This window comes from Notechis scutatus, chromosome 1, assembly GCF_049901735.1.
Source record: "Notechis scutatus isolate UNSWTSFEM ecotype Mainland chromosome 1, rNotScu1.2, whole genome shotgun sequence".
Lineage (NCBI taxonomy): Eukaryota > Metazoa > Chordata > Lepidosauria > Squamata > Elapidae > Notechis > Notechis scutatus.
The window spans coordinates 194,014,508-194,033,548 of record NC_142009.1 but is presented as its reverse complement, the minus strand read 5'-3'; the positions used below and the strand labels follow the sequence as shown (position 1 = coordinate 194,033,548).

General features: G+C 38.6%; 1 protein-coding gene across 1 annotated transcript in view; it reads right to left on the bottom strand.

The window, feature by feature from the left end:
* GRB14 (growth factor receptor bound protein 14) overlaps window positions 1–19,041 on the bottom strand; it is a 62,879-nt gene that overhangs the window by 9,301 nt on the left and 34,537 nt on the right. Inside the window, exons 4-11 of the mRNA XM_026674479.2 lie at window positions 11,632–11,753; window positions 9,807–9,881; window positions 8,036–8,173; window positions 5,446–5,556; window positions 5,127–5,222; window positions 1,348–1,425; window positions 362–478; window positions 209–278 (exon numbers count right to left, since the gene is read on the bottom strand). Of these exons, the coding sequence (XP_026530264.2) occupies window positions 209–278; window positions 362–478; window positions 1,348–1,425; window positions 5,127–5,222; window positions 5,446–5,556; window positions 8,036–8,173; window positions 9,807–9,881; window positions 11,632–11,753 (807 nt within the window). The remainder of the gene's footprint in view (window positions 1–208; window positions 279–361; window positions 479–1,347; window positions 1,426–5,126; window positions 5,223–5,445; window positions 5,557–8,035; window positions 8,174–9,806; window positions 9,882–11,631; window positions 11,754–19,041) is intronic.

The following is a 19,041-nucleotide window of genomic DNA, read 5'->3' as shown; positions in this document are numbered from 1 at the left end:
TAAGTTCCACATCATGACACATAAACAAAAGAGGCAAACTTTTGGGTTGCCCCTTGATAGGCCCAAAGCAATCTCCATCACTTTTTTAAACAATAAAGTCGAGATAAACTGGTTTTATGATGCCATTTTGTGAATATATGTGCATGTGTGCAATGAATGAATTCATGACATCACATGACATTCTACAAGATCTGTCAGTGGTGCATACCTGTAGTGGAAGGGACATTTTGCAAAGTGCTGGGGCTGCTATGTATACCAAGACGTAAGCTCCCTTTTTTCTACAAAAAAAGAAAGGAAAAGTACTAAATTTTTAAACAAGAAACCGTAACATTTAGAATGGCTATAAAAGAAGTTTTCATACCCGCCATGCTAAACCTTCTTCGACAGCAACCGATAAGGCTTCTGTGGGGTTTTCAATAATTCTGGATTTATTCCCTGTGAAGTCCATAGCCACAAGAGAATTCTCTGAAACACTTCTCTACAGGATAAAAAAATGTGTTAAATGCATTTACCAAAAATATTTTACAGTATACCCTTGATTATTCTCAGACAAAAATCAACATGGAATCTATTGATTAGCCAGCAGAAAAGTAAAAATAAAGGCATGTTTCTGGAGAAGGTGGTTTATATCCAATACCACAATTTCTTTGTGAGATTATGCTTGAAAGATATGGCATTATCAAGAGCAGGAAATGGTATTTCATTTTTAAGAATTACAATCTGCACTCATGACAATTCTCTATTAAGGTAGTTAAAAGTAGATTAAATTAGTTATTTAAGTTGAGTTGCTTTTTCTTAGATTTATATTCCACCTTTTAAATATACCATTTACAATTGAGGTAGATATCTTTCTCTCTATTGGATTGAACAGTCTTTGACTCCCACAAGTCCCAGCCAATGGTCTGGGTTGATGGGGAGCTGTAGCTCCAATTACCTTTAGGGAGATATCCTGCTTTAACATAAAAACAACCCAAATACCATCAATTGAAAAGAAAAACGGAGGGGAGGAAACAAGAAACAACTGCAGGAATTATATAAAGAGTACCAAACTAGTAACTGGAGGGATATTTGCTCTAAGAATAGTTTTTATAATTTATAAATTCATTCATTCCTTTGTTTATTCGTTCTATTTGTATATAACTAAATCAATAAAAGCATACAGACAATATGTGGGGAAATCATATTGTTTTGACAACCAAAGCAGAAAATCCCATAATAATAAACAAGCTAAACTATTTCCTTCTCTTACATTATCTCCAAAAAGTTGCCCAAGGAGGCCACATAATGCAACAATCAGGAGGTTGTATTTATATTTCAGTTTAAGTAATTGTTATTAAATATACCTACCATGGGTGTACTAAGAAAACTGCCCCCACTTCTACCTTGATAGGGCTGTGTGTAATTCTGGTACAACTGCATTCCATACTATAAACAAGGAATAAGAACTATTACAATTTTATGTACAATAATTCAACCATCTGAGAACATTCTACCATTAAAATAGAAACACAGGCATAGCATGCAATAGCAATAGCACTTGGGACTTATATACTGCTTCATGGTGCTTTACAGCACTCTCTAAGTGGTTTACACGGTCAGCATGTTGCCCTCCAACAATCTGGGTTCTCATTTTACCAACTTTGGAAGGATGGAAGGCTGAGTCAACTTTGAATCGGTCAGGATTGAACTCCTGGCAGTGAGCAGAGTCAGCCTGCAATACTGCATTCTAACCACTGCACTACCACAGCTTCTGCAGCCAGGTTATTTGAGGGACCATGTCTCCCTGATTGGGTCTACCCATCCCACTAGGCCCAAAAAGAGAGGCATGCTCTGGGTCCTATCTATTAGAGACTGCCATCTGGAGCCCAGATAAAGATTCTTTTCTGTCATGAAACCCACCCTTTGGAACATCATCCATCCCAGAGATTAGATTGGACCCAACCTTGCTGGCTTTTTGTAAGGGCTTCAACACAAGGTTGCATCATTGAGTTTGAAGGCTTGTGCAATGGTTATATTGATTGTGTTGGTTGTTCTTTAAAAAAAAATGTTGCTGATTATGCATGTATTTTTAAATGTTATATATAGTATTTCATGCTGTATTTAATTGTTACAAGTTGCCCAGAGGCAAGAATTTGAGATGGGCTGCTATATAAATTGAGATAGACAGAGCAGATAGACACAAGTGAATTCTACCACTAGGCTGTATGACTGAAGTTATAGACCAGCCAGAGTTGGGCAATGTTGACTTAGAAAATTAATCCTATCACTTAATATGATACGCCAAATTATTATTCCATCTCTTTTAAACATGGGCTGAGTGATGTTCTGCTACATACTAAAAACAATATGAATGCCTGTGTTATAGATTTTTTTCAGGTGTTCTCAAAATGATAAAATAATAAGTTTCCATGTTTTTTAAAAATAACTGAACAGATCTCAAAAACTATGATGAGCAGGAGGAGGAAAAGGAGAATGTCTGCCTAAATTTGTTCTTATCCCTTGACAAGTAGATTATAGGCAAAGAGACAGGGCCACCTGGTGACCCAGAAAACTTCAGTGTACCTGAAAGAACATCCCTAAGGAAACCTACAGCTTGCCAATAATAGTAATACAAAAATCCTGTAATACACTGGAACAGCTTTTAATTGATTCCAACACTAACAACAAAAGGGCAACAAGCGTTTGTGTTTATAAGGTAGTAGCAAGATGGAATTAGGTTCCCTTTTTGTTTCTAGATCCCATCCAAAAAAAAACTAGAAAAATCTATTTGCAGTTTTAAACATCTCTTATATCCTGAATTGGATTTGGATAAATGCTAAAGTGGTGATTAAATAGCAACCTAACAAAAGCAATTATTTAAACACTTTTTATGCACAATATAGTTTTGTGCTATTAAATGATTGGTTTGCAAAATGTATTAACAAAGGCATTTTGAAAACAACCAATCTTATTTTGTACAAGGAGCTCTAGGGAAGCTAACTGAAGATGTATTTGCTAAGATCTTAGGAAATGTGATCAGATCATTCTGCTCAGGACAGAATAACAATTACAGAAATAATTATTTTTGATTAGGAAAACTATGTGCTACTTGGAGGAAGATAGCTTTTAGAACCACTTCTTTTTTAAACGAAACTGAATCTTTCTACAATATTATTCTGTGAGATATGCCAAATCACATCAAACTCTTTGACTGCATTAAGTTATTGTATCCCAATTAAACTACTACATCCCATTTACAGTGGTTTTTATGGCTTAGTGTGATGAGTGAGCCCAAACAACTGAATTTTTCAACAAGTTCTAGTTGAGCAAATCATGAATTACTATAATGTATAAAAAGATTTTTATCTAGGCCAGTACACCAGCTACAAGAATGATCAGTAAACACATTATTCACAGGATAAACTTTTCCTCTCTAACTTTATTTTCTGAAGTTATCTACAACTCCTGAAATGTTGTTCTAGGAGAATCCTTCAAATTATGCATAATATGACTAGAAATGGGTTTTGCAATCACGCTTACATTCTTCTATAAATTGAAGAACAGTATATGATCCAAGTTAATGGCCTAATATGATGTACATACCAATCCTTTATGGCAACCCAATCACTATAATTTTTTCCACAAATCATTCAGCCCAACAAACTGAATCTGACTTTTCCCTTGAAATATTATTGTAACTATATAATGGGCCAAATTATGTGTCCAATTTTACTTTTTCTAAATGGAAAAATACTTTTTCTAAAGGAAATGTTTTCCTTACCCTAACAGAAATTGTAATAGTTTATCAATGTTTTAAAAATGAATGAATAAAGAGCAAATAGACATATATTAACAAAGAAATCACAGTAGTCTAAAGCAGAAATATGTAGTTTGGATTAACATATTGCCTTAAACCATGGCTTATTCAAGTTAAGTCATTAGGCCATAACTGATTGTCTTCAGACAATATTTCAAGTACCAAAAGAAACCACAATATGGTTTAGTGTATTGTGTGAATCAACATTGATATAACTACCAGATGAGTGATGATTTTGTGGTAAGATTTTTGAGTTAGTTCAATTGTAAGCAATGAACCTTATCTCATTCCAATGAAAATATCTGTTTTATAGACTATTTAACTTCACTGGCATCTGCTAAAATTTCTATTATTTTCTAATCTATGCTACATATTTTAGATTTTTTTTAAAAAAAAAATCCATCTAAACTGCCTGAAGCAATGTAGTCCTCTTAATTGAATTTTAACTGTAGTCCTCTTAATTGAATTTTAAAAGTTCACTTTTATTGGAGTGGAATGGTCCCAGATGGAAAGTTTCCTATCACTACCAGTTAAAAGATGTAAGGCAGCTCTGCTGCCTTCCGATCCTTAGAACACCAACTGTGACAGAACAAAGCAAAAGGGATGGAAAAAATGTTGGTAAAATAGGGGATTGCTATAAATGGAACATCATCCTTAAGGAATAAATACTCTTGAACTAATTCTTTGGAATAACAGTAACAAGCATAATCTGAAACTGGTGACAGTGCTTTTGAGCACAAATCACTTCTGCATCCTCTGGTGGCTTTTTCATTTTCAGCCTATTCTTTGACCATTGCAAGGCATATTTTAAGTGACTCACTTCTCCCACAGCTTCCTTCCATTTCTTCCAAAAGAATGTCTCTTCCAAACATTGCTGCATTCTCCAGGCAGCCTGGTCATCCTTCTAAGATGGAGTGGGTTGCGCTATATGCAGTGCTTTTTCATTTGTGGTTCTCCCTCATAGGATGCCTTTCCTGGGAAGCACGCCTGGCATCCATTTTAGTCACTACTCTAAGCCAAGGGCTTTCTCTTTTTTTCCCCATCACTTTTACTGAGCTTTGACTTCATATTTCTATAAGAAGCTTGTATACTTTTGTCTTCCATCCTTATGGTGCTACATTCTAATTCTAATTGGTTTTTATGTTTTAAGCAAACATTATTTACTGAAATAATTGTACAGATGAGAAATATACACACACAACACTGAGTTTCCAAAGGCTAAAAATACCAGTTTTACCCAGAGGCTAAAGAGAAGAATGAAATGTATTGTGTATGGTAACTATAGAAACAATTGGTGAATACAATACACAGAAGAAGAGAAGATATTTACCTTCAGCAACCGAATTGCTGTCATCCAACAGGTCCTACTTTGCTCACTGTCTGCATAAAGGTATTTCAGGTCTTTGGTTCCTCCTGCTTTATAAGGCTAGAAGGCCACAGCATATTGTTTAGCATTAATGCATATCTTGAAGACTATACCTGTTGAAATAAAAGCCACTAATTCTCCTATTTCACAAACAGAATCTCTTCTTTTCTTAGTTTTCTTTATCCCTGCATCAAAAGAGTGGCTTAGCATGTGGGGGGAGAAAAAAACTCCCCACTAATTCGCTGAAAGATGTTTAGCTCTTATTAAAATACTAAATCCTTACCTTGAAGCAGAACCCAAAAGTGGCTGGCACTCCAGATATCTTTTTGCCTCTCAAAGACACATATATGTCGCTACTGCTGAATTCACTGAAAAGCTGCAGGTGTCGTGGTTCCTAAAATGAAAAACATAAAAAATATTATAACCACTTTCAAATTATTGCTCTCAGGTGTGGGCGTGTGGTTGAGAGAAGGAGAGGGAGAGAAAAAGCTTGCAGCAGAATGTAGTGAATTTTCGAAGCATTATGGAAAGTTTTTCCAAGTTGCATACAGCATCTTATGTCCACTCAAGATCTTTTAGATTAGGGAAACCTTCATCAACACTACTAAAACAGCCATATACACTGAAGAGGAAAAGTCAACATTTTTAAAGGAAAGGAACTGGAAGTACTGAACACGATAGCTGTGTTTAAGAGACTGCTAAAACTAAAATGTGGCTTATTTGGTTTTGCTGTTTCTTATTTGTTGCACAGGATGAAATATAAACCCAGCCACTGTAGTTTATTCAACAGATTACACCAAAAGCAAACTATGGCCCAATATGAAGCGCAACCCTCATGTGACTTTCCACTATTAGTTTCCCTCAGAAGTAATTGCGGATCTCAAATTCGAGAACGAATCAAAATGTAGATTGGACAAAACTGTTGGAAACAACCAACAAAACCATCACTGCCAGAAATACAGCGGGAACTAGATGCCATGGTTTATTGTAATGCACAGGCACAGCAAGTTTTACCAAAGGCAAGGGCCTTGATAAATGTGCACCAACTGCAGGGGCATCCAGTCCTCAGGGAGGGTCAAAAAATCCAGATGACAGATCAGCCCAAGTAAGGGAAGCCAGGTTCCTTTGTAGATGCAGAAATGTTGTTTTCTGTACAAAAGGGTAGAGCTTTTATCATACAGTCATGCCTGCCATTGCAATTTTTTGGCCCAGATCTTCAGGATAGCTCCATGGATATTTTCCCCCAGATCATGATATCTTCCCTTGGCTTCAATCCCAAGAGAAGGAAAACTAACTGCTACAAAGCTCCTGAACTAGAGAATTCCCAACCACTTGCAAGACAATTACGGGAAGAAGAACCCTCAGTCCTCTTCCAGAGTGTGACTGGAAGAACTAAAGTGACAATATTTTAGTCCTCCAGTAAAAAGATTTCTGAGAACAGACCAATTTCACCAGTTTGTTGCTGTGGAGAAAAGAGGAGGAGGAAAGAATATGAGATATGTTCGCTGCTTTGAGTCATTCAGCAAAATAATAAAAGTGGGATGAAAATAAATAAATACATTAAAAATGTACAGGACATCACCACTTCTTCCATAGGCAGAGACCATCAGCATAATATTGTCGCTCTTGTGATACCCTCCCAGAGATTATAGAACTGTAAAATTAATCATAATGCAACTTTTTTTTAAAAAAAGAATTTTATGTTTTAAGAGCAACATCATTAATCCTTTAAAGTGGAAAGTTAACTATATTTTTTTCAAATCATAATTCATTACAAGTCTATATCCTAAGGATTGGATTATCCACTTTTTCACCTCTCTTTCTCCACAGCAGAGATTGCCGATCTGGGGTGCCCACGCCTTCATGGGATACAAGATGAAATTTCAGAAGGTGCCACAAAGAGTGGCTCGTGTCACTTTGGCATGAGTCACAAGTCACAATTACTTTTATAGAGAGTGTGACTATTAATCAAAAAAATCCTAGGGGAGTGATCAATGGTGGGATTCAAAAATTTTTACTACTGGTTCTGTGGGCGTGGCAGGAGGATACTGTAAAATCTCCATTCCCTCCCCACTCCTGGGGGAAGGTTACTGCAAAATCCCCATTCCCTCCCTACCCCACTAACCTACTTTCCAGCTCCGTTCTCCTGTGTAAGGCAACAAAAGAAGACCCAGCCGATCAGCTGGGACTCGGGAGGCAGAGAATAGATGGGGGCGGGGCCAGTCAGAGGTGGTATTTGCTGGTTCTCCAAACTACTAAAAATTTCCACTACCGGTTCTCCAGAACTGGTCAGAACCTGCTGAATACCACCTCTGGGTGTGATGCATAGAAAATGTTGGGAACCACTGTGTCAACTTTGAAGCAAACCTGGCTGAAGCCATCTTGTGCTGCCTCATAGTTGCCATGAAGCCTGAGAGGGGGAAGGGAGCGGGGAAGGAGATAGCCCGGCTACAGTCAAAACAATTTTTTTTCCTGTGGGAACCAAGGTAATTGTAACAGGTGGCTATTGAAGGAAGAGAGGAGCCTGCCATCCATCTTCATTGGAGATCGTGACCGGTGTCACCTGGGAGGAGGGATTTTTAACTCTTTTAATTAGGTGAAAACCACAGGAACTGTTAGAGTTGGTTTTCACCGGCTGTGCTGATATGATATAAATATGTTCTTTGAGAAATCTACCTGCTTCGGAGTTCTGCTTTCAATGGGTGCGTTGCTCAGAATGCTGACACACTGCTCAACAAGAATAAAACTGAGAGGAAATTTTTCTAAATCTCTAGATTTAAAATGACAACAACAAAAAAATCCACCCTCTACTACATAAAAATAAAATCTATACCAATTTCTAACACTTCTTCCTTTCCTTTTGCCAAACTTACCTTTGACGTTCCCTTAGTGGAAAAATACAGACCAGATCTTCGCAACAAAAAGTACATTTTTTTCCAGGTTTTCTTCCCTTGCTCTTTAAAATGCAAATAACCATGAATTTCAGGATATGCGGTGGAACTTAAAAACATCTGAAAAAGAGGGGGGGAGGGAGGGAGAGAGGGAATAGCAAGAGAAAGAGTGAAACCCCATTCTTTAAATTCCATTGAAATATCATCTTATCTTGCAGTTCTTTGTAGACAAATTCTAGCATTGCTTTGGCATTTGCTCAGGACATTGTATATTGTATTGTATATGCTTCTGCATATTATACATATTGTTGAAAGATCTACAACTTTTTAAAAATGCTAAGTGCTGTAATGCTAAGTGTGCTCAAGATAATTCCATAGTAAGTTCACTTTATTCTACAACCATTACTCCTCTGGGTTGTTATTTGCATTTTTTAGAAGAGCGATTACTAAGACCCAGGTCTGCCAACTTTTCCTGTTGCAGGAGAAAGTCCCCTATCTTCATGAAAGTGCTTAAAATTAGCACAAGATTTTTCACAGCTGGGACTGGAATTCTGCTCAGTTGTCTCATCCAATATTATTCACAATTCAACCAACCAGCTATAATTTCTTCAATACTTTTTTGCAGATGGCAGGCTATTATCACATATAACATAATCTGATAGCACAGTTAGGTGAGAAGGCCATACTTTTTCCTCCAGGCTCACTTTTTCTTTGCTACACAAATGTATGGATACACACGCACACATGCATACACACACACACACAATACACACAGTGACTTCATTAAAAGGAAGAGATGCTTATAAACCTAACTGACACCTTAAGAATAAATAAATCTTAAGCCAGATGGTATCCACCTGAGGGATTCCAAGAACTACATGAAATTGTTGACCTGCTGATAAAAATACACAATCTGTATAACATCGCCATCTATTCCCAAGGACTGGAAAATTATCAATGAGACTCCTAATTTCTAAAAGAAAATCTATGGGGGGGGGGGATACTGGCAATTATAGGATAATTACAGTAGCTGACAATTAATTTGTCTCAGATCGATAAATCAAACATAAAAAAATGAGAACCAACATGGCTTCATCATGGATAGGTTTAAGTTAAATCTCTAAACTGTCTTAGAGGTCTCCAAACTTGGCAACTTTAAGACTTAGGGCTGGAGAATTCTGGGGGTTGAAGTTCACAAGTCTTAAAGTTGCCAAGTTTGGGGACCCCTGGTCTTATGGTATCAAAAAGCACGTAAACAGAGATGACTGGACAAGTCCTGAAGATCTGGAATACCCAATTAACTTTTGCCAAAGGCTCCTGAGCAGTTTCAGCAGCAGAGAGAAGCGGGGTGATCTTAAGAAGAAACGATTGGCTAGAAAACAGAAATGCACAAATCACTGTTGGACTCGAGTGATATTCAATATTCAGTTCAATAGTCCGAACTGAATCATCAGGAAGTGCTGGTAGAATCTGTATTTTTAGTCTGTTTAAAAATCATCTGGAATGAAGGACCAACAAAGTGTCTGATGATGATCCTCAACCCTCCCCCCACTGTTTTAATGAGAAATGTGGATTACAGCACCATAAAACTTAGCCACAACGGATGCAATCTCAACTAAGGATGCTTCAGAGGGAAAATTAAAAATCGGATCCCCAATTCTTACTACTTTACACAGAAGTGAGAATGTCCTTAACAGTGTTTAATGGAATTTGTAGTTTGATCCAGGTAAATGGTTTCATTTCAGTACCTTACCTGCAGTATCTGTGCGTGGTTCATTGTGCCATTACTCTCATTTGAAAGGGATACCAAATGATCTGGGAAAAAAACCTGCAAAATAAAAAGTTAACAGAAGGCACTAAATGTTTCCTATGCTTGAACTGGACACAGGCTACATTGTGGGCTTCGTCATGATTATCATAATCTAGACTGCAACAATCCAGGCAACACTAGGTAGATGGCAAGAAAGCCATACAGAAAACCAGAAAGTCCAGTTGCCTCTTGAAAAAGCACCTTTGGGACAACCATGACCTGGATGACTGAGAATCTCCATAGACATACAGAAAACTCTTTTAACAATTCTGACTACTCTAGTGATCAATTGGAATTTAGCAACTTTTGCACCCGAATTATTTATTTGTGAATGTGAATTGAAAGAATGCCTGACTCCCAGTAAATCGGTGTATTTGATATTATAATAAGCCAGGATAATAAAATCAAACAATGAGAACTAGCTTGGGGGGAGGGGGGGAAGGAAGTGGCTTTCCTTACAAGAAATACTTCAGCAGCCATTGTGTCTGAAATCAATGTTCAGCAGAAGAGCACTTCCTTGGTGAGCGGAAGGTCCATGTCGATGTTACTTTCTAAAAGAAATAACACGGGAGTAGATAGGGGGAAGACCTTTCTGCTGACTGTCAGGATTCCATGGCCAAGGAAATTTTCTATGGACTTAAGTACAGGTAGTCCTAGTGTTACAAACCACAACTGAAACCAGCAATCTGTCACTAAAAAAAGTGGCCATTAAGCAAGACATGTGACTGCAATGGGATTTTCTTCTGTAGTTGTTAAGGGAATCACTCATGGTCATTAAATGAGACATCATGTGACTGCAACATGCAATTTTACTGTTGACTTCTCCACTGGCTCTGCTTGTCAGAAGTCAACTATGAAGGTGCGCAAATGGCAATTGAATGACCACATGACACTGTGACGATCATTAATGCAAGGACTTATCACAAAGTTACTTTTACAAGACCGTCGTAACTTCAAGTGGGTACTAAGCAGGGCAGTTATTAAGTGAGGACTACTTGATACCGGTAGTACTTCCGAGTCTTCTCCAGATGTGTTCCAGCACAATTGGAAAGTACCACGTTGTGGAAGACTCTTACAAGGTACACAGCTCACAGCTTGTAATAATTGAAAGGAGCCCAGGAAGAAAACCATTTGTCACTTTTGTCTGTATATCAAACAATGGGCAGTCAATTGCCTCTCAGCCAAGAGATTTTTTGACTGCCACCATAACCTTCAAGCTCTCTTCATACATAAGGAAGTAGCTGAGGAAATTGGAGCAAGGTTTTTGCAAGCCTATTTTTCCCCCCAGAACATGGGCAACAAGAACAAAGAAAATGACCTCCTCTTACAATGCCAGTCCTCCCACTGGGCGGGGGCATGAGGAACCTATGTCGCTATGTCAGGGTGGGGTGGGGAAAGATGGCCCTTTTATGGCTTGTGGACTTCAACACCTAGAATTCCTGAGCCAGCCAGGAATTCTGGGAGTTGAAGTCTGCAAGTCATAAAAAGGGGCTATCATTCCCTGCCTTTGCTTTAGGTAGTCTGGCTAGTGCTGAATGATTCCTCACTCCGCTCTACAATTTTACCTTGCTGGACTCTAGTTTAAAAAAAAAAGGTGGGGGGGGGGGGACATGGGGCTGAATTGTTAGTCCTTTGAATCAAAGGGAGAATGGTATATGCTCCAAAGATTTTTGTCACTAGATTTCGTATAGCTGTTGAGTTCCTGTAACTATGAACATTTATGCTGAATATTAAATCTGAGGTATTTACGTATGTAATAAGAACTTACCTCAGGGTTTTTAAAGAACTCATATTTGGCGTAATTTTTCCGGAAATAAAATTTATTGCCTTCTTCAATTCCCCACTTTGAATGGACTTCAACAATCATTTCGTGGTCTTCCACTATTCTTTCTGTGAAGCAAAAGAGAAATGCAAATTGTAGTTCTTTCTCCAAAGGAGCTGGGAGAAAGTGGCTTACCTGAATCTTTTCAGGTGGAGTTCAAGCCAAGTTGAGCTACTGAGACAGCATTGCCTGAGCTTGTGAATGCTTTAAGAATGTATCTATCCTTGCCCTGATGGATAGCTGGCCGGCATTATTTTATAAAATGTGGGCAGCTATAAAAATATTTTAAATGAATACATTTCCATTTCTGTAATTGAGAAAAACTGTCAGAAGTCTGATTGAGGCAATTTACAAACACTGTAAATAAATAGCTACAATTTGCCCAGGCCCCTCAAAATAATACTGCTACTATTGTAAACATTTTAAAAACTTAAGACCATTAAACTGGTCTGCTCAGGAGAAGGAACAATTTTGAAAGCTGCATAGCTTAGGGAAGACAGACAAATCACCATCATTTGTAGTTTAGGATATGTAACCATATTGGATATCAGCCATTCTGCTTCTAGCCAAAACTGACTTGAGGGAAAACTCCCTTGGAAGCCCTCAAATTCCATGGAAGAAAAGGAATGTTCATAAATAAACTTAGTCAACACTGTCACACCCTGTCATAAGAGACTTGGCTTGTAATCAGTGGTGGGATTCAAATTTTTTTACTACCGGTTCTGTGGGCATGGCACGGCTAGGTGGGCGTGGCTTGTGGGAATGGCAGGGAAGGATACTGCAAAATCTCAATTTCCACCCCACTCCAGGGGAAGGATACTGTAAAATCCCCATTCTCTCCCCATCCTACTAACCTGCTTTTCAGCTCCATTTTCCTGTGCGGGGCAACAAAAGAAGACCCAGCCAATCAGCTGTGTCTCGGGAGGCAGAGAATAGATGGGGGTGGGGCCAGTCAGAGGTGGTATTCCGAACTACTCAAAATATCCACTACCGGTTCTCCGAACCACTCAAAATTTCAGCTACCAGTTCTCCAGAACTGGTCAAAACCTGCTGAATACCACCTCTGCATATAATACTCAGAAGTATATGGAGATTGGCTTTCATACAAAGTGGCTTCTGGTCGCTGTTGGACAAAACATAGATGCTCATATGAGGAGAGCCTTTAAATACTATAAACTATGCAGAAAGCATGTGCTCCATTCTATTTCTTCACTGGTGCTTCAGTGGTGCTACTAAGAGATCAAACATTGGCTTTGTATTGGTTTGACATAATCCATAGATTAGAGTATATGGCTAGGAATTGTAGTTTACACTTATTTGGGAGGGATTCCTAAGGATATGAGATAGGCAGATGTTTGATGTTTAATGATGTAATTGAGGTATTGTTGCAGGATGTAAACTGTTCCCAATCAAGCTGCCTTTTGCAATTGATGGTGAATTTATCAATGTCAAAGGTGTTCAAGAGGTGCTTCATTGTTTTGGGATCGCACCCAAGATTCCTGTTACTGTTGCTACTATCTTTACATTCTTTTGCCACAGTTGTTCCATTTTTATTTGCAGGTATTTGTATTTGTTGTTTTCTCCAGTTCTTTCTGTTTTATTCTGCTGTGTCCAGGTACTGCTATGTCCACTACCCAAACTTGTTTGACTTTCTTGTTAATAATTATTAAATCTGGGGTGTTACGAAGCAGGTGCTTGTCAGTTTGAATTATAAAGTCCCAGAGCATATTAGTTTCTTTATTTTCTAGTATTTTCTTTATTTTATGGTCCCAATGGTATTTCTTGCAGATCTTCCAATGCACCGTTGTTGCTACTTTGTCTTGCCGCAGTTTGTAGTTGGTCTCCGTGATCTTCTTTCAGCAGCTAATCAGGTGATCCAATGTTTCCTCAGCTTCTTTGCAGAGGCAGCACTTGCCATCTGTTGTTGTCTTCTGAATTCTGACTTTGTATGCATTTTTTTCCATTAAAGCTTGATCTTCTGCAGCCAGAATTAGACCCTTGGTCTCTTTCTTCAATTTTCCTGCTCTTAGCCATTGCCAGGTCTTGTTATAATCTGCTTTGCCTGCTATTTTTGTTTTTTTTAATTTACTGGCCATGTAATACTTTGTCTTCCCATGTCTTTTTTTTCCCTGTTTTTCATTTGGTCTGTTGAGTAGACCAATTTGGTCTCCCCAGCATCCAGTAAAGCCTTCTTGGTATACCGGCTTCAGTGCATCTTCTTCACTGTCCTTCGGATATTCTTTCAATGCCCTTTTTTCACCTTCAACTGCCTGATCTATTATTACTATTTTTTATGGGTGACATTCTTTTAGAGAGAATTAATACTAATAGCAACAGTATTTTAGAGGAAAATACTGTATCCTTATTTTCCCACACCCAACAGTTAGAAGATCATGCTGTTGGTCTTCAGTTATCCTGCAACTAAGAGAAGGTCATGATCATTGCAAACTCCAGAGCGTCAATAAAAGATGCTGGCTCAGGACAGTGGGCTATCCAATCCTGCCCTATGGTTGTATCAGCTGAGCCAAAAATTGTTTCCAGCCCACTCAAAGTTCTCAATTGCTTTGTGGATTTATTAAAATTATTAATTTGCTGACCCCTTCAATGATTCTGATCGAGTCACAATCATCATAAATAAACAGAAAACATGCCAATTAAAAATCACAAATAAAACACAACATGTGGTCCCAAAACTAGAAATGGTTTCATTCCTGGGGCTGGCTGGCTACTTCCAAATAAGTTGCTCTCCAGCTCAAAAGGCTGTTGAAAAGGGCATGGTCTTTCTTTACTTCCCAAATAGACAAGAGGGAAAAGCCCATCCTTATTTGGTGAGTCAAAGCTGTTCTAAAACAAGAGGGGCTTTTGCCAAGAAAATCATTTTCCAGACTCCCCCCCCCCTCCCAAGGGAAAAAAAAATCCTCAAGCCAGCCCTCTGTAATAATATTCATCTACCACTATACTCTTTTCACTGGTCAATGAAGCCAACCTCCCTTAAGTTCTAAAAATAACATATTCCAGATCTTGGAATAAGACGAGTGTTCAGGAAATATAATATATATATAGCTTGTCCTTCAAACTAACTAAATTCATAAAGTCTGACCTGGACAAAAGATGGCAACTTTTTCTTCAAAAGTTTCCTTTCATTTCCATGCCAGCAAAGGAACTGAAAGACTCCACTGAAAACTGAGCTGCCTCAAAATGTGCTTCCTTTGCTAACTGTGAAGGAAGCTTTCAAAACTGGTCTGACATTTAACTGGAGCTACACAGATGTCACTGTGGCATTTATGAAAATGCCACCTTGTATAGGAGAGGAAAGGTATTTTTTTTAAAAAAAAAACTGTAACCATCTCCAATAGAATATATTAACACTTTTATCAATTGCACCACTGGCCATTATTACTTAAATAACCATCATTTTTCCAAATGTTGTTTATAGACATCTTTGTCTTCTAATACACTTAGAAGTTTTCAGACACTCGTGCAATCCAATTTTTCTCTACTCTGTTTCTTTCTTTCTCCAGCCAACAGACGTTTCTAAAATTCTTCTGAAGTGCAGAATTTAAATGAACTGGATTTATATTTATGTATTCACTTTAGCGTTTGTAAATTAACACACTGCTAGATTCCCAGAATGTTCCTTAAGTGTGCATAAACTATTATCCTGTCATTTTCTTCCAAACCCCTAGCTAGCCAATTGTGTTATTAGATGAACAAGGAACACTGTATTTTTGTCTTGGGCAATCACAGAGCCCAGCACACACACACACACACGGATATATGTGAATTTTGACTAGCCATCTTCACCAGGTAACATAGCTATTGCTGGAATTTTAGGAGTTGAAGTTCACCCAAATATAGGTGCACCAAAGTTTGGAAAGCTGGAATGTCTCTACTTTGCAACAATAATTCATCTACTTAGGGTTCCAGTCAGCTACATCAGGACTGCCAACTCTGATGTGAACCTGGCTGAAGCCATCTTCTGCTGCCTCATAATTGCCATAAACTCTGAAAGGGAGAAGGGAGGGGGGGAAGTAGATAGACTGGCTAACAGCCAAAACAAAAAGTTTTCTTGTGGGAACCAAGGTCATCCCAACAGGTGGCAGTTGAAGGAAAAGAGGGGTGACGAAGCAGCCTGCCAGCTGCTTTCATTGGACAATGTGACCAGTGATATCTGGGGAGGGAAACATTTGCTCTTTTAATTAGGCTAAAACCATGGGAACTTTTAGAGTTGGTTTTCACTGGCTGTGCCGATATGATGTATCCAATATACATGTTAACTTTGAGGAATCTACCTTCCTCAGAGTTCTGCTTTTGGCAGATGCATTACTTGGAATGCTGACAAGGTTCTTTTTAGGATAGTATATGCTTGTAGAGGCTCAAATACACCTTCTGTCTCCCCACCAACAGCATCACCTTTTCTCCATGTTTCTTTCATTTTTTTTGTTTTTTTTTAATCTCACCTTTATTATTGTTTATAAATAACTCAAGGAGGAGAACCTATCAAATATTCCTTCCTCCTCCTATTTTACACGTACCAGCCCATTTTTGGTGGGTCAGGTTGAGAGGGAGTAACTGGCTCAAAGTCACCCTGCCCATTTTTCACATCTAAGGCGGGACTAGAATCTAACCAACATTAAAAACATTTAGAACTCTAACTGGCATTTTCCAACTGAAATTTAATATTCCACAGTTACTAAACTGGTTAAGTGATTCTAGCTTTTCCCATTAATTTTGCTTGCCGGAAGCCAGCTGGGAAGGTTGCAAATGGTGACCAGTTACCAAGCACCCAAATTGTGGTCATCTGACCCAGGGGTGGGATACAAAAGGATTAACTACCGGTTCTGGATTTATGAGCTTCCCTGCCCGCTGTGAGCCGCTCACCTGTAAATCATCATAAATCATCATTAGCATGTCATTAGCATGCTGCCTGCCAAGAAGCAGCCTTTGAAACAGCCCTCTTTTCTTGTTTTTTTAACTGCAGCTGTGCCTCGTTCGGCAGCTGAAGTTGAAAAATCAGGAAATAAAGATCAGGTAAGAGCCCAGGTGGGCAAAAAACATCAGCAGACATAGAACCGGTTCTATGTCTGCTGCTCTTCAGAGCTACCCGTTCTACAGAGGTGGACAGAACCAGTAGAAACCCACCCCTGATCTGACCACATAGGGATGCTGCAATGGACTGCAAGGATCAATCATAAGTCACTTTTCCCCCACCCCTTTATAACTTCAAGTGTTTGCGAACTGAAGGGTCATAAGTTGAGGATTACCTGTAGTATGAAGTTCTTTCTGCTCAGCAGTGATGTTACCTCATTCAGCGATGGGATTTCATTTTTTTTACTACTGGTTCTGCAGGCGTGGCTTGGTGGGCGTGGCAAGGGAAGGATGCTGTAAAATCTCCAGTCAGAGGTGGTATTTGCCGGTTCTCTGAACTACTCAAAATTTCTGCTACCGGTTCTCCAGAACTGGTCAGAACCTGCTGAATACCACCTCTGACCACACTGTATAATGAAATGTTTTCAAGAAAACAACCAAGCTCAGAGAGCACCAAGAATTCCACAGTTGAATCCTGAGTTACAAATAGCCTCTTTTTTACATTAATGATAAAAGTGCATCTACGTCTGAAATAAATACAACAGAGGGGGACATCAGAACCTGTCCCACTTTATAAGGTTGCAAGGGCTCTTCTGTCACCTACTACTGTCCCATGAAGTTGCTGGGAGGTAAGCTCAGTTCAAAGGAGATTTTTTTTACTGGAGGTTAAGAAAAATGAATGACTGAAATTCTGCCTTGAGTTTTGCTAAAGATAAAAAATATATGACTTTGAAAGCAAGAAACAACAGTGACACCCAGTGGACATTTCAAAACTATACACTTCTACCTGCCATTATGAGAACAATTATCATTCTTTCTTTATAAAATGCGTTCAGCATTTCCTAAATTAAAGCAAGTTTAACCTCTTTTAAGATTTGAAGAATAGATCAGAGATGTATCTCTATTCACTCCTCTCTCTCGCTAAATTCAAAATTCAGAAGCTACTTGTATTCCTATTACTGGAAAAGATTCCATCTAGATAATAAAAGCCTGTCTTATGTCTTGACTTTCCGCGTAGCTTATTGAACAGTTACCAGTAGCTACCACCATTTCTTTTGCATTACCCTTGAATCTGACCCTGAAGAAATAAAGCCTGCTAAATCCTGCCTATTAATTCCATTTAGTAGATTGGATTAGAGTCATGAACAAAACTGTATTCCGCTAGAGCAGAGTGATTTACTATTAGGCAGCGCTTTTAAACCCCGTGTTCTAGTGGGACAGCAAAAATATTTCCGTTGGCATCAATGTAATGCCCCAGATGGTTTTAATATTCCCAGATGTGTCAGAGGATATGATCCTGATCAGATACCACTGCACAGATTAATCAAGTCAAATAGGTAGGGGTAAATGTGTCTGACAAAGCGGCATCAGAGTTCATCTTGTTCAGCACTTTTTAAATTGAATTTACATTAATCTTATGGAAGAAAAGAATGATGTAAAGTAAGTTCAGCAAAGTCTGAATGCTTGAAATGTCAGATTATGAACATGCGGAGGGAGGGAGGGAGGAAGGAAAGAAGGAAGGAAGGAAGGAAGGAAGGAAGGAAGGAAGGAAGGAAGGAAGGAAGGAAGGAAGGAAGGAAGGAAGGAAGGAAGGAAGGAAATACTGAAAGTGGCCACTGGAAATTCACTCAGAATCCAGTTTACATTTTAGATTCCCATTCTATATTTTGCTTTTAAGAGTTCAGATCCACCCACAAACAAGCTAAATGCTGCAGAAAATGTAGCGCAGTTCTAAGTTGGTAGAGATGGAAGCAGACAATTGATCAGACCATGCAGCCACTTCAGGGAATCCATAAACCTTACTGTACAAGTAGTCCTCAACTTATGACCAGAATTTCGATTGTAAAGTTGTGATGGTCGTAAGTTGAGGTATCCACATGCCCGGCTCCAATTTATGATGTTTTGGTGAAGATTGTGAAGTGATTCACAAGGTTTTGAATCCATTCTTTCAAATGGGCTTTTTTTTTTTTTTTGCAGAAAACTGATAAAAAAAACATCACAAATCACGATTGTATGACTGTGAGACGTGGCAACCAGTTGTAAATGTGAGCCAGTTGCCAAGTGCCCAAAATATGACTGTGACTGGGGAGGGTGCAACGTTTTACGATGGCCAGAAGTGCTTTACATAAAGCACCCTTTCTGAGGTCACCAATTCCAAATTGATGATTGATTAAATGCTTGTAGGTTGAGGATTACCCATACACCTTCTAAAGTCACTTCTAAGCAATTTTAACCCTTACCAGCAGGCTAGAGCTGGTAATGGATTTC